At 57.1% G+C, this 13,896-nt stretch overlaps 1 protein-coding gene across 1 annotated transcript in view; it reads left to right on the top strand.

Annotated features, from left to right (window-relative positions):
* Window positions 1-286: 286 nt before the first annotated feature.
* Window positions 287-13,896, top strand: part of SDC3 (syndecan 3) — a 187,402-nt gene continuing 173,792 nt past the window's right edge. Inside the window, exon 1 of the mRNA XM_084652213.1 lies at window positions 287-814. Coding sequence (XP_084508339.1) covers window positions 734-814 — 81 coding nt within the window. The 5' untranslated portion in view covers window positions 287-733. The remainder of the gene's footprint in view (window positions 815-13,896) is intronic.

Raw genomic sequence — 13,896 nt, 5'->3', positions numbered from 1 at the left:
GGGGTGTGTGTGTGTTGGGGGAGTGAGGCATTGTGTGTGGGGGGTGTGTGTGTGTTGGGGGGAGTGAGGCATTGTGTGTGTAGGGGGGTGTTGAATTGTGTGGGTGTGTGTGTTGGATTTTACACTTCGGGCCCATTTTGTTTCCCCAGCCTGGACCCCTGAGCTGTTTCCACCCGGCTCCAGGGGACCCAGGTTGCTGCTTCTCCGCCACCTCTTCTCCCCCCGACAAAGAATCCGGTGGCTGCGTGTGGACGCAAAACGCGCCCCGCTCCTGCCCCAGCCTCGCCACACGGGGCCTGGCCAGGGGAGCGGAGCCCGGGCCGAGGGGAAGCCTACGGTAGGGGGCATTGCAACCCCTCCGTCCGCCCCGGCTCTCCCCTCCCCGCCCGGCCCGGCCGCCCCTCCTCGCAGGGAGGGATGGAGGCGGATCAGGAGCGCACGTTTCCTGCCCAGGGACGGCTCTGAGGCTCGCAGGCAAAGCCGGGGGCCGGCGGGCAGGAAGGAGACGCGCAGCGCGACCGGGAGCCGGGCAGCTCGGCTGGACTCGGCGACCGCAGCCCCAGCCCCGGCCGGGAGCGAGTCCGGGCTCCGCCCCGCCGCCGCCGCCGCATCCCCCCGCCGCGGGAGGCGTCTCGCCGCCGGCCCGGGCTCGGCAGCTGCCCCGCGCCCCCCCGGGGCTGCCTGGTGCATCGGGAACAAAGGACCCCCCCCCCGCCGTCCCGCCCCTGCCAGCATGAAGATGCCTCGGCTGGCGCCGGGGCCCCGGGCGCTCGGGCGGCTCCTGCTGCTGCTGCTGGCCGGCCACGCTGCGCTGGTAAGTGACACCTGGTCCTGAGCGCCCCCGCCAGAGCAACGGGGGGAGCCCCTGGGGGGGTCGAACCCTGCCCCCGGCACTTCCATGCCCCCCGCCCCCGCCTGGGGATCACCATGGTCCCCCCCCCCCGCTGCTGCAGTTCCGATTGTTGCGGGACAATAAATGGGTCCTTCCCCCCACCCCCGCAGGGAGCCTGCCCCGGCTCCAGGGCCGCGCTGCGGGAGCGCCCCGGAAAGTTGATGGTGAACGATTGTGCCTTGGTGGGTCTCCCGCGGCTGCGCCCCCCCCCGGACCCCCCAGGGGCTGCGGCCGGGCCGGGCTGCGTAGTCGGAACAAGTGGCTTCTGCTGGGCGTGGGCCGGTGCCTCCCCCCGCCCCCCTCCCAGGGGAGCAGCACCGGCGCTGTCTGCCAGGTAGCTGCGAAGCCCCGGGGGTGTGTGTGTGTGTGGGGGTGTGTGTGTGTGGGGGCTTGGCTCGTCCCGCACGCGGGTTTTGCACAGGCTGGGTGGGGGGCGCCTGGGGGATCCTAGTGCTGGAGGGGGGGTCTGATGTATTCGGGTGCTATTGGAAGGTCACAGGGAAGCAGGGGGAAGAGCCTGGTGCTGCCTGCCCGGGGTGGGGGCAAAAGAAAGTTGCTGATTTTGCACCACCCACCGAGTGGCTCCTCATGGAGCTGCTGCAGGGATGGCGGTGCCGGGGTCTGCTCTGTCCCGGGCACTGTCCCCGCCTTGCTTCGAAGCTCATCTCTCCCCGCCCCAGTAGATTTACACGCTGGGGGAGTGAGACTTGTCCTAGCTGGGAAGGAGACGCCGCATCTCAATGACCCGTGTGAGCTGCGGCGCATCCCCCACAAGAGCCGATTTCTGGATTTCTGTTCGCCCCGCAGCTGGCTCCGGCGTGGCTGCTTCGGGGCTGTTCCCTGGGGTCCTCACGCCGGCATCCCGCTGGAGGATGCAGGCGCTTGGGGCGGGCTCGCCGGAGCGGCAGGTGGAGTCAGTGGGGAAGGGGGCAGTGCGGAGGTTTTTAGTGGCAGGAGTCGCTGCTTGGTGCCTGCTGGATAGCCCGCCCTGCTGGGTTCGCCTTGGTGGGAAAGTCGCAGGCAAGGTGTGGGTGAGGAGCGCAACCCAACCCCTGCTTTGAAATAGCCTGGCACCCAGCAAGCTCAGGGAAACGCCCAGCCTGGCTTTCCCCTCTCCCTTTGGATGGAGACAAGTCACAGGGACTGGCTTCTTGCCAATAAATGGCCAACAGCCACCTTTCACTCCTTCTCCATGGAAAGTCTCTTGTGCATTAGCAGATTCCTTGACTATGTCTGCGGTTGGCAGGCAAAGCTTCGCGTTCATTTGTTCCGCCGATCATTGCAAACGCTGGCAAACAGGGGGACTTGGGGAGACTTTTGGAGCTACTTTGAATGAATTATCTGGACTAACAGACACTGCCACTCCTCATCTCCACCCCGGTGGTTTTTAAATATGCCCCCTTTGTGCGGTATTTTCCTAGTGCCTGTGTATTTCAACAGAGTTGCTAGCAATGATTTTGTATCTCAAAAGAGACAGAAGCAGGTTTTCCCCCTAATGAGGCCAGTGTGTCTGATATTGAATATGCAATAAGGGGCATGATCTATTTGTAGGAACCAACCTGCGCTGTGAATACTGTGCAGCACTCCACCCTCCTAGCAGTAGAGCCAGGCAGATTCTTATGCTGAGTATCAATAATCTATTAAGTTGACCAGCACATTTTGCTATTGATCTGTGCAGACTTGGTTAAACTAACAGCTTTATTATTTCACTGTTTACACACTGGCTAAGACATTAGTTTTGCTCTTGGAGCCCTGACTTCTGTGGGTGGGTGATGGAAAGAGACAGCTCAGATGTGGGCTCAGCGCTCAGATGAACCATGTTTGGGTGCTTGCATTTGGCAGCGGGACCAAGCGGTAGGTGATTCTTGGCCATCTCGGAGTGGATTTTGTCAGCACAATCAGAGCCTGGTTATAAACAATCTCACAACCTTTCCCCTCATGCCCTCCTCCCTGGCTCAGCTCTGCCCTCCAGTACTGCTCCCCCGCACCCCTTTCTGACTTCTGATGGTTAGTGATGTTTAGCGCCAACTTCTTCCATGTTGTTTAATCCACATAAAGCTCATCACTAGCTGGAGACTGCAGTCTCCAGGTGCTGTTTGCTCCATGGTTGATGATGGTAGCTCTTAAACAAAACCATAACATTTGCTGTTTCACACCCCTTGGGTTACCCATCTTAAAGTGGGTCAGCATCCTGAACTCTTTGCGAGAGCTTGGAGTGTCTCTCGTGGCTGAGAAGAGACAGGGCTTGGCTGTTACGGCTATAAAGGGGATTCTTTCTGGAGGCTGCTGGACACAGACAGACTCTCTGGTCCTCTCTGGCTCTCTAGCTCCCAGGCTGACGAGTACAGTCGAGCGGCACCATTCTGTGCTTGCGAGCCTGGCCCAGACTGCCGCTGGAGCACAGACTGCCTCCACGGGCCCAGGCATCCAAGGGGTGGGTACTGTCTCCCTCTTGGATATGCTGACACCCCTCACCAGCTCTCTGAAGCCTCCCGTGATACCTCTGCCGTTCCAGCTGGGACAGATCCCTGCTGCAGGGTGAATCCGTGCTAGAGGAGATCAGGAACCAGTCAGTCGCTATGGAAGAAGCTCACCTGAGTGGGCATGCTGGGAAATTGGTAGATTTTTTTTTTTGGATGGTGAGGGAATTATGGGATAGCTCCCAGGGAATCATGGGATAGTGGGAGTCTGACTTCTCCTCTCACTCTGCCCTGTGGTCCCACAGAGGGCTGTGTGTAGCTGTTCAGATTGCACCCCTATTTGGAGCAGTGCCGGGAGCCATGGGACATGCGCCCTCCAGGCATGGCTGTTGACTCACAAGTGCAGCCTGGGCCCAACCACGTGTATGGGTGCACTGATTCCTGTTAGCTACAGTCCAGAGACTGCACCTTGGTAGGCACAGAAGTGGTCAGAGGGGCTCCCTAAATCCTGGCCTAGATTTCACAATCATGGAAGGGAGTGCTGACTACACTCCTGCTCTTCACTTTCCAACGCTATTTTCCTTTCCCCCCCACCTGTAAATTTCAGTGCCCAATTTCTCCTGTTTGGCCTTTGAGTGGAAAGACAAAATGGCCATTTGCTGACTTCAGCCAATTAAAATCAGAACCTTTCCAGCCTAATTACAGTAAATGCAAGAAAGGATGTTAATGCAAGTTAGCAAATGTGTTAATGGGGCATTAATAAACCCTTCAGGTTGATCGTGCTGGCAGGGAAATGGATAATTGGGGATTTGGGGGAGTTTCTCTTTTTCCTTAAATTCCAGTTCTGTAAGAGACTATTTGCTGTCTGTTGTCTGGAGCCAGTCAGTCCTCTTTGCCTGTCAGGAACGGTCTCTGTTACGGGCTCTGGGCTCCCCCATCTCCAGCTCCCCGAGGGGACTGTCAGGGTTGCTGCTCTGGGCTGTCTGGTGAGATGTGAAGCTCTTGGGTCACTGAGGAGGTTGGGGTGGTATGTGCTGTCTTGAATCAGCAGCGTTGCATTGAATCCAAATGTCGTCACCCTCTTGTGGTACAATGTTGGGATGGGCCAGCATCTCGCTGGCTCTGAGGCAGATTTGGGGAGCTGACTGGGGCCTGGAGCTCTGCTCCATGGGGTAATAGCAGGCCAGGTGCCCCCCTGCCATCCCAGCACAGCATGTTCCTGCCGGATCCCCCAGCTAGCATGTGACTGTCTGTTTGCATCTATTGTTTGCATGCGTTGGGAGGTTGGGAGCGTGGTAAAGAATGTCAGAGTGCTCCATGGGGGGGGCTGGTGGCAGTGGGGGGCTGTTCAATAAAGCGGCAGTGTGCTGGCTTCCAAATGCCCGCCACTCGCTGCTGCAGACTTTGGAATGACCTCTGTAGGCAGGGAGCAAAGATCAGGCCCCGCCGGGTATTTGGGTGGGACGTCCCCCTTGGAGCCTTCTCTGGGGGGTTACAAACACGTCCCCCTGCAGCCCTCCCCAACCCAGCACCTCCTTGGCACCAGAGCAGGGCTGGCTGGGAGAGGACTGCTGTGAGCAGTGGCACCATGGGATGGGTTCTGTGAAGCGCCAGGGTGGGGCATAGCAGAGGGGTCACTAATGCAAAGCTGCAGGCAAGGGAGCTCCCTCTCCAAATGGGAGGGGCCCCACAGCGCTTGCTTCTATCATCAGGCTCGGCCTGCCAGAGCCATCGCGTCATCCTCCCTTCCGACATGAACCCCAGAGCCTGGCACGCCCACCCCATGCCCAGGTCCCCTCCCCGGCGTAAACACTGACCCCGACCTCCTGGGATCGCACCATGCTAGCTCGCATCTGAGGTAGTGCAGGGGCTGGGGGTGAAAGCAAGAGGGCCGAGGCGAAACCCAGGCAGGGGTGGGAATGGGGCCCAGAAGGGGCAGGGTGTGAGGTGTCCGTTAATCCGTGTGTGAGGCGGGGCAAAGGATCCAACAGCCAGGAGTGGGCAGGAGCTGGGGGATCATGGACACCTGTGACAGATGGGAGGGTTTATGACGTGTCTCTGGCTTTTTTTAGCCAATCCGGAGCTCTCTTACTTGTGCCGTGGCAGGTGCCGATGGGAATGACTGACCCTCCCCGCCCGGTGGCTGTGTAGTAAGGAGGGATGGTGTCCGTCCCCCCCGTCCCCCCCCCCGGTTGTGACTTGGACGCTCACGTTGCGTTTATCAGCATTTACTCCCCCTGTGAAAATATCTGCTGGCGGCTAATCCATCCCTGGCCGTGCTCGTGCTCTCCCCGTGTGTCCAGCTGGTGCCAAGTGGCGCTGGGAGCAGAGGGGGGCGTGTCGGGTGAGATGCCCTTGTTCCCAGGCTGTTCGCCAGGCTCTCTCCATGGGCTGGGAATGCCGGCGTTTCTGGGATGTGAGATTTCTTGTGGCGCTGCATTGGGGTGATGAGAGGAGCCCCAAGATGTACCCACAGGCATCTGAGGCCTCTCCCATGCCATCCAGAGCAGTGTGCAGTTCCATAGGACAACCAGATGCAGCCCTGGGGGCTCTGATTTACCTTCATTGCCCTGGGCCTCAGTTTCCTCCTTCTGTCCCCCAGGGCTGTGGCCTATTGCTGGCTCTTGGTAGAGGGTTGCTGATGCCCTGGTAGAGATCTAAAGGAGAATAGGCACTGCATTCTTGCCCAGGTGAGAAGATGCCAAATGCCGCATCTGGGCTGACAAACCAAGATCTGGGAGGCATGTGTGTCTGTCCATTTGTCTGGAGGGGACAAGGCTAGTGGCAGCTGTGCTGGGGGTAGAGAGAAGACAGGGGACGAGATGAGGGCTGGGTGGTACTGGGCCAGCTGTTACTGTGAGGAATCGGGGGATGGGGATGCTCCCAGTACGTGGGCAGGGGAGTGTGCTGTAATAAACTCTCTACTTTTCCTGCTGTGCTTTTAAATTACCGAGAATGAATCAATGTGGCTGGGAAGCTCCTTGCTGCTAGAGGGCCGTGCCAGGAGGGGAGTCCCTTGGCGGATTCAAACTAGTGCAGAAATGTGGGAGAGCCTCTGCTAGTCCCCCTTGCGGGCGTGGGGGGGGGGGGGGGAGCATGCCAGGATTCTGTGCCTGTTAGCAGAGGCGTAATGTGTGCACAGCTGCCTGGCAGCTCTGGGCGGTAGTTCCCTAATGGAGTCCAACTCTTAGGGGTCCAACTCTTTCCCACTGGGTGTTGCTTCCCCAGGATGCCCAGCTCTCTGTTCTGCAGAACCCCAGAAGTCAGTCTGGGTCAGATGGGGCCATCTCCCTCCCTCTCCAGTGACCAGTCAGTAAGAGCCACTGACTGGTCCCTTGGAAATATTCTGTTGTTTTAATCAGGCTCCCAAATTCTCATGTGTCCCAAACTCGGAACGCTGTCATAGGAATTGTGATTCTCAGTCAAAGCCATCGTCCATCCAGCCCAGGGCCTGTCTCCAACATACTCCAGATACTGCAGAGGAAGGTGCAAGACCCCTACAGGAGGCAGATGTTCCTGCAGCAGGCACCTCCCGTCCATCTCAACGTATCAAATTAGTGGCCGCTTAGGACTGAATTGTTGCTTTGTTGCAGGCCATGGGTACTTGCAAGTACATGGGTATTGGAAGGCATTACCTGGGGTGGAACTTGGATCCACCTCAAAAGCATGTAAGGGCTCTGCTCTTGAGTTAAGGGAGAATCACCACTAGCTGTTAGCAGTATGGGGCTTACAGTGCACAGTTGAGCACTTCTGCTTTCAGCCAGTAGAGGGCAGTGGTACATGAACACACACACACAGAGTTTATTATATATGCACAGGAGGGTCTTGAATCCTACCTTGTTTCTTGGAATACCCCGCTTGACACTGATGCCCACCCTGTACTTGCTCTTTGAACAGGAAAAGGGAAGCGGATTTGTGTCTTATTCTTCACGACCTCTGTCAGGAGGAGGCAGCAGCCATCCTGACAGAGGGGCACCTGCAGGGTTGTGAGGCTCCAGGGGCTGTGTCTGATACCTGGATTATATACACAGACATGGCCCAGAGCATACAGAGTGATTGTTTCTGGGTGCCGAGCTTGAGATGTCTAAAAGGGGCTGGATAGTCAGAGAGACTGAGCACCCGCCCTTGGCAAAATCAGGCATGTTTCAGAGGCTTGAGGCTGAACACCCAGAATCGGACACTCATGAAAATCTTGGCAATTGTGTATAGGAGGGAGAGGATCTTGGCCCAGCAGCAATGCAAAGGCGTATTGAACCTGAGGGACGTGGATCTTAACATGGTGCCTAGAATCTAATAATGAGCAGGGTGTCTGGCTCACCCCAATATCCGGCGAGACCCAAGGAGAGAGACGCGAGTCTGGTCCTGTGTTTGCTGCTGACCTGGCTCATTTTCCCTGCCTATGAAATGGGGCTGATAATGCGTATTGAGATTGCCAGGTGCAGAGCGTGTTCCTGCAAGGCGTTAGCGTTTCACACCACTGGGTGCTGCGGCCTGGTCCCCGACGCAGTGCATTGTTTCCATTAACGGCACTGAACTCTTCAGTGAAAGCCCAGCCCATAGCATAACTCCAGGATAATAATATCTGGCTCTTCTAGAGTGCTTTTCACCAGGAGATCCCAAAGTGCTTCACAGTCTTCAGTGCCTTTATCCTCACGGCACCTATGGGGTACGAAAACACTGTGATCCTCATTGCACAGATGGGGAGCTAAGGATTTTCAGTGGGAGTTAGGTTCCTAAATACCTTTGAGGTTCTGGGCCCGAGAGGCTAAGTGACTTGCCCAAGGTTATAGAAGAAGTTTGTGGCACTGCAGGAAATTGAACCCAGGTCCTTGGCTAGTGCCCTGCCCACCAAGGGACTGGGTGGCTTGGTTGGGGAGAGGGGATTGCAGCTGAGATACAGGTCTACAGTCCCCTCTAGGACACCAGCTCAAATCCGCCCGCTCAGTGTAATGTTCTGTTGCCCTGGCAAATTGTATCTCCAGCCTGCAGCTAGGAATGGGGCCCATGGCCCTGAGGGCTGTTGTTGCTTACAGACAGGACAAGTGCTGAATGGGTCACAGAGCCTGAGCCTTGTCCTGGCGCAGAGGGGTGAGCAGGGATGGGGCCTGTTGCTGGAAGGGTGTGTGGATGAAACTTGGTTTGGTGCTGCCCAGGAACAGAGAGCTCCAGCTGCTGGCGTGGCTGACCTGGCCCCTCTCCCCACAGCTCCCAGGGTGGAAGGGCAATCCTGGGACAGCGTGTGGCTGATCCACCATGGCAAGAGCTGGTAGCTGGGGTTTAGAGGTGTGGCAGTGACAGGGTTTAACAGGCGAGGAGTTTAGAATGGCTACGCCTGGTTGGGAGAGCTTGGGTGTTCTTAGCCAGGCGGGAGTATTGCCCGGTCAGTGGCTACTGCTTGACTTGGGGCTGTGTGCGCGTGCGCAGCATGGATCTGGCTGCGACAAATCAGGCAGGACAAGGGCAGGCTGCTCCTGTGATGCTGAGCTCCCAGCGGGGGTCGGGAGGCAGGTTGCCTCCTGGTCAGCGCTGCCATCTGGCTCCGGTAGGGCCGCGGGCTGATGCTGTCCAGCTGCGAGTGTCTGTTGGCCTTTAGTTTTGTCACCCAGCCGGGGATCTCCACGCGCGCCTTGCTGCAGAGACACCGATGTCTTCTCGAAGTGGCTTTCCCGGCGTTTCCACCCCAAAATGGTCATTAAAGATAAATGAAATAGTACCTGGGCTGCAGGGAACAGGAAACCCACAGCAGCTCCTCGCTGGTGGGGTTCGCGGGCTCTGTGGTCCAGCAGTGATGGAGAAGGAATGCAGTAAAATTCTCCCAGCTGAACTCAGGGCCTGGCCGCCTTTAGTTTTTTAAAACCCTTGACTTGTAGTTCCTAGAGAGATTTGCGGGTGAGCAGATGGGTAGAGGGAGGTGTGCAGTGCTGAGGTGCGCTCTGCACAGGTCAGGATGTGGGCGCGCCGGGCCGTGCTTGCTCTGGGTGGGGGAGCCCTTGCCTGGATTGTTCCTTTCTCTCTAGTCTGTGCTATTGACTCTTCACTCTTGTAAGCGCTAAACTCATCCAGCCTAAACAGAGAATTTAGGAAGCTTGATGTATGGAGGGGAGTGGCTGGGTTACAAAGTGCTTATTTATGTATTTTTAATGCCCTGTGAACCATGGTAGCTAGACACCAGTGTCTCTGCCCCCACTTATTAGAGGCAGCATGGGAGAAGCAGGGGAAAATGTCCTTGAAATAATAATGTTTGCAGCGGTGTTGCATTTCTGTAGCATTTATAAACATTCATGAATCTCCGAGGAGATGGGTTGGTTTTTCTTTGATCTCTGTGGCACCATGGTCAAGTTCTTTCTGTCCCCAATTCAGGAGAGGTGCTTAAGTATCATTAACTTTGTGCAGTGGGCAAATGACTCCCCTTCTCTGTTTTCCCTCCCCTCCTTTGAGTGTTCTTTCTGTTGGGATTATAAGCTCTTTGGGGCTCTCTATGGTTCTGTACAGCGCCGAGCACAACTGGGCCCTGATCTCACTTGGGGCCTCTGCGTGCTCCTGTGATGCAAATAACAATAAATAAGAAGTTAGATAGTCCTTGAAATGAAAATCAAAATCTCTCTCTCCTTCCTGGGCTGGTCCAGTTGCCAACCTGAGTGCATTGGCCATTCCGTTAGAACAACGCTGTTCTCTTGAAATAAGCTCTACGCATCCCCAGTGCTAAATAAATCATACCAAGAAATGGACGATCAGCAAAGGGCTGGATTGAGTTATTGGACTGCAGTCAGCTCAGTTCCCCTGAGACAGGGCTCTTCCTTTAGGGGCGGGGAGGGGAAGTGACTGCTCCAGTATCCACATAGGGGAGGTCTGTCTGTTTTTTCCCAGCCTTTGCCCCAAGCTCCGGAGACCCAGTCTGCTGTCGCCCCCTGAATTCAGAGGCTGGTTGTAAAGATTACCGTTTGTTGTCAGATGGGCCTTCAGTAAATTGAACTGGAAAGGTCACTGCTCTGCAGCGCAGCTCCCCTGGCTGGTGCTGCCACCAGTTTGTTCCCGCGGGCCATATCCAGTGCAAATGGTTATCTCCTTAATAGGTTTCAACTCCAGCATGTTGACTCTGCAGAAGCGAGTTTAATTAAGCCCTGCGCTGGGGCCATTACTGGGGGCTGCGAGGGCTGGTGGGGGGTGGGACCAATAGCCTCTGGTTTGCAAGGAGAGTCGGCTAGGATGCACCACCCAGCAGCTCGGCATCCTTGCCTCCAGGGCTCCCTTCTCGCCACAGTCTCTGTCTCATGCAAGTTTCCGGGGAGAAGCCTCCTTCTAAAGCATAGCAAATTCTTCCTAGCTGGGCTCCCAGTCTTCACCGGAGCTGAACGCGGTTCCTGGCTGTTTCCCATTCTGGCTAAGGGAGCTGTTGGTTTATTTCAGTCTGGTTCTCCCAGCGGATTCATTGTCCCTCCGTGGTCCCTCACGCTCCTTCAGAGAGGATGGTTTAATGTTGCCTGCTAGGTGTGTGTCGGTAGATGGAACCTGGTGTCCTTCCAAGCTTTCCTGAGGATGCCCTGGTGAATAATAAGAAGCTTTGGCCCCTTGGTGACTATCGTAACTGGCAGCATTTCCCCTTTAAGGATGCAAAGCCAGGCTTTGACTCCAGGGGCTCGGGAAGGTGTCTTGTAACAGAGGATGTAAATTTGTGGGGGTTGCTGCGTGGATGGGTGAGCAGCATTTGGGGGTGACTCTGGAGAAGGACAAGACAGGCTCAGCCTTGAACCTGGACATGTCTCTGCCCATGTCTGGGTTTTAGTGCCGGGGAAAGGTGGAGATCAAAGTGCCTTCTTTATCCAGGAACCACCATCAGGCTGGCTTCCCTTCCGGTGCATGGAGGGGTCAGCTCTAGAAGGATGGGGGATGTTCAGTCACCGTGGCTTGTTCGCTACTCAGGTGTCAACAAGAGGGCCAGTTAATGACTGTGATGATGGTTCTTGTGATGGAGGAGATCCCTGCATAAGGCATGAGGCTGAGAACAACCTGCCTCCTTTCATGTAGGCGATGATTTCAACTAGTGCCCTAGAGGTGAAAGTCTCTGTAGCCCTCCCATCCCCCCATCCCCATAGCCATCCAAGGGCTGGTCTACACCAAGTAGAAAAGTGAGCTGCATCAAAACGGGATGCTTCTCTACTGACATAAGTACAGTGGGTCTATAGCAGCACTTTTCACCAGGTTGTATGTACTGCTCCGGGAAGGCGTCTCTGCTCTGGGATGGAATTTAGGAAGACAGAGAGACCCCAGAATAGCTAAGAGCCCTGGGGTGTGGGAGACCCAAGTTTAAGTCCTTTTTCCAAATCAGGTAATGCAGGAACTAGAATTTGGATCTCCCACTTCCTAGGCAAGTGCCCAAATCGGTGTGCTATTTGGGGTGGGGAGTTGTGTGTGTGGCTCTCTCTCTCTCTGCTTCATTTCTCACAAAAAATGTAGACAGTTCTCTGTTTTGTCCCCATGCAGACTGGGAAAAACGATTGAAATCACACAAATGTTCACAGATCAGGAAAACTGTTCACCCCCCCCCAGCTCTAGAAATGAGTCTCCACACCCAGTGTGAATGACACATCCCTCAGTTATTTCAGTGTACGTTTGCCTGTAGACCAGTCTAAAGCCCCCTGCTTCCAGCTGTAGAGCTGCAGCATCATCACCTGTCGGCTGCAGGGAGACAAAATGGGGTGCAACAAGCCCCCTGTTGTTCCTGCATTGAAAGCTGTAATGCAGCGTGAGACCCTTGGTAGCGATAACATCAACATTGCAGTCCATCATGAAAAACGAAGCTTTGGATTTTGTTCCTTTCCGTCCTCCACCAGCTCTTTGCCTGGATCCTGGATGGTAGGTAGCTGAGATATCCTTTAACTACCTAAGTCCCTGCTCTGGCTCCGCTGATGATGGACCTCCAAGGGAATTTTAAATGATTATGTGAGATCTCAAACCAAGGTCCTGACCACTTTCAGGCATTAAATCTTCCCTGGCAGTCTTCCCAGCCGTGGGCCACATTCCAATAGGAGTAATTACATTCTCTTTGCTGAAATTTTCCCTGCATTTTGAAATGGAAACGTTTTATGCTTCACTTCCCTCTCCTGAAGATACCCATTACGTAATGTTGCTGTGTGCTGGTAAACAGCCGCCCTGTTACATCCCAGAGACAGCTGCATTTTTGTGATGTGTGAAGGGATTTATACACCTACAGTAGTGGTCTCCAACCTTTTTACGCACAAGATCACTTTGAATTTAAGTGCAACCCAGCATCTACCCCGCCCCGTCCCCAAGGCCCCACCCCGCTCACTCCATCCTCCCCTCTCTCCGTCGCTTGCTCTCCCTTACCCTCACTCACTTTCACCAGCCTGGGGCAGGGGGTTGGGGTGCAGGAGGGGGTGAGGGGTACAAGCTCTGGGAGGGAGTTTGGGTGCAGGAGGGGGCTCTGGGCTGGGGCAGGGGTGGGGTGCAGGAGGGGGTATGGGGTGCTGGCTCTGGGAGGGGGTCAGGGCTGGGGCAGGGGGTTGGGGTGCAGGAGGGGGTATGGGGTGCTGGCTCTGGGAGGGGGTCAGGGCTGGGGCAGGGGGTTGGGGTGCAGGAGGGGGTATGGGGTGCTGGCTCTGGGAGGGGGTCAGGGCTGGGGCAGGGGTGGGGTGCAGGAGGGGGTATGGGGTGCTGGCTCTGGGAGGGGGTCAGGGCTGGGGCAGGGGGTTGGGGTGCAGGAGGGGGTATGGGGTGCTGGCTCTGGGAGGGGCTCTGGGCTGGGGCAGGGGTGGGGTGCAGGAGGGGGTATGGGGTGCTGGCTCTGGGAGGGGGTCAGGGCTGGGGCAGGGGGTTGGGGTGCAGGAGGGGGTATGGGGTGCTGGCTCTGGGAGGGGGTCAGGGCTGGGGCAGGGGGTTGGGGTGCAGGAGGGGGTATGGGGTGCTGGCTCTGGGAGGGGGTCAGGGCTGGGGCAGGGGTGGGGTGCAGGAGGGGGTGAGGGGTACAAGCTCTGGGAGGGAGTTTGGGTGCAGGAGGGGGCTCTGGGCTGGGGCAGGGGTGGGGTGCAGGAGGGGGTATGGGGTGCTGGCTCTGGGAGGGGGTCAGGGCTGGGGCAGGGGGTTGGGGTGCAGGAGGGGGTATGGGGTGCTGGCTCTGGGAGAGGGCTGGGGGTTGGGGTGTGGGCTCCCACTGGGCGGCACTTACCTCGGGTGGCTCCCGGTCGGCGGTGCAGCGGGGCTAAGGCAGGCTCCCTGCCTGCCCCGGACCCATGTGGTTCCCCAAAGGGGCCAACGTGCCCCTGTGGCCCCAGGCGGGGGGGCTGGGGGGGCACGTGGCCCCACATGCTGCCCCTCTCTGCAGGTGCTGCGCCGTGCAGCTCCCATTGGTCTCAGTTTCCCATTCCGGGCCAATGGGAGCTGCGGGGGTGGTGCTTGCAGGTAGGAGCACCACAAGTTGCTACACCCCTCCCCTTCTCTCCCCCGGGGCCGCGGGGGTGTGCTGGCCTCTTCCGGGAGCGGTGTGGGGCTGGGGCAGGCAGGGAACCTGCCTTAGCCCCACTGCCCCACCAGACTTTTAGCGGCCAGAGATCACGATCGACTGGGAGA

The sequence above is a fragment of the Lepidochelys olivacea genome (assembly GCF_965140295.1).
Source record: "Lepidochelys olivacea isolate rLepOli2 genome assembly, chromosome: 19".
Taxonomy (NCBI): Eukaryota; Metazoa; Chordata; order Testudines; family Cheloniidae; genus Lepidochelys; species Lepidochelys olivacea.
Note: the sequence above shows the minus strand (reverse complement) of the source record. Positions and strands in the feature narration are given on the sequence as shown.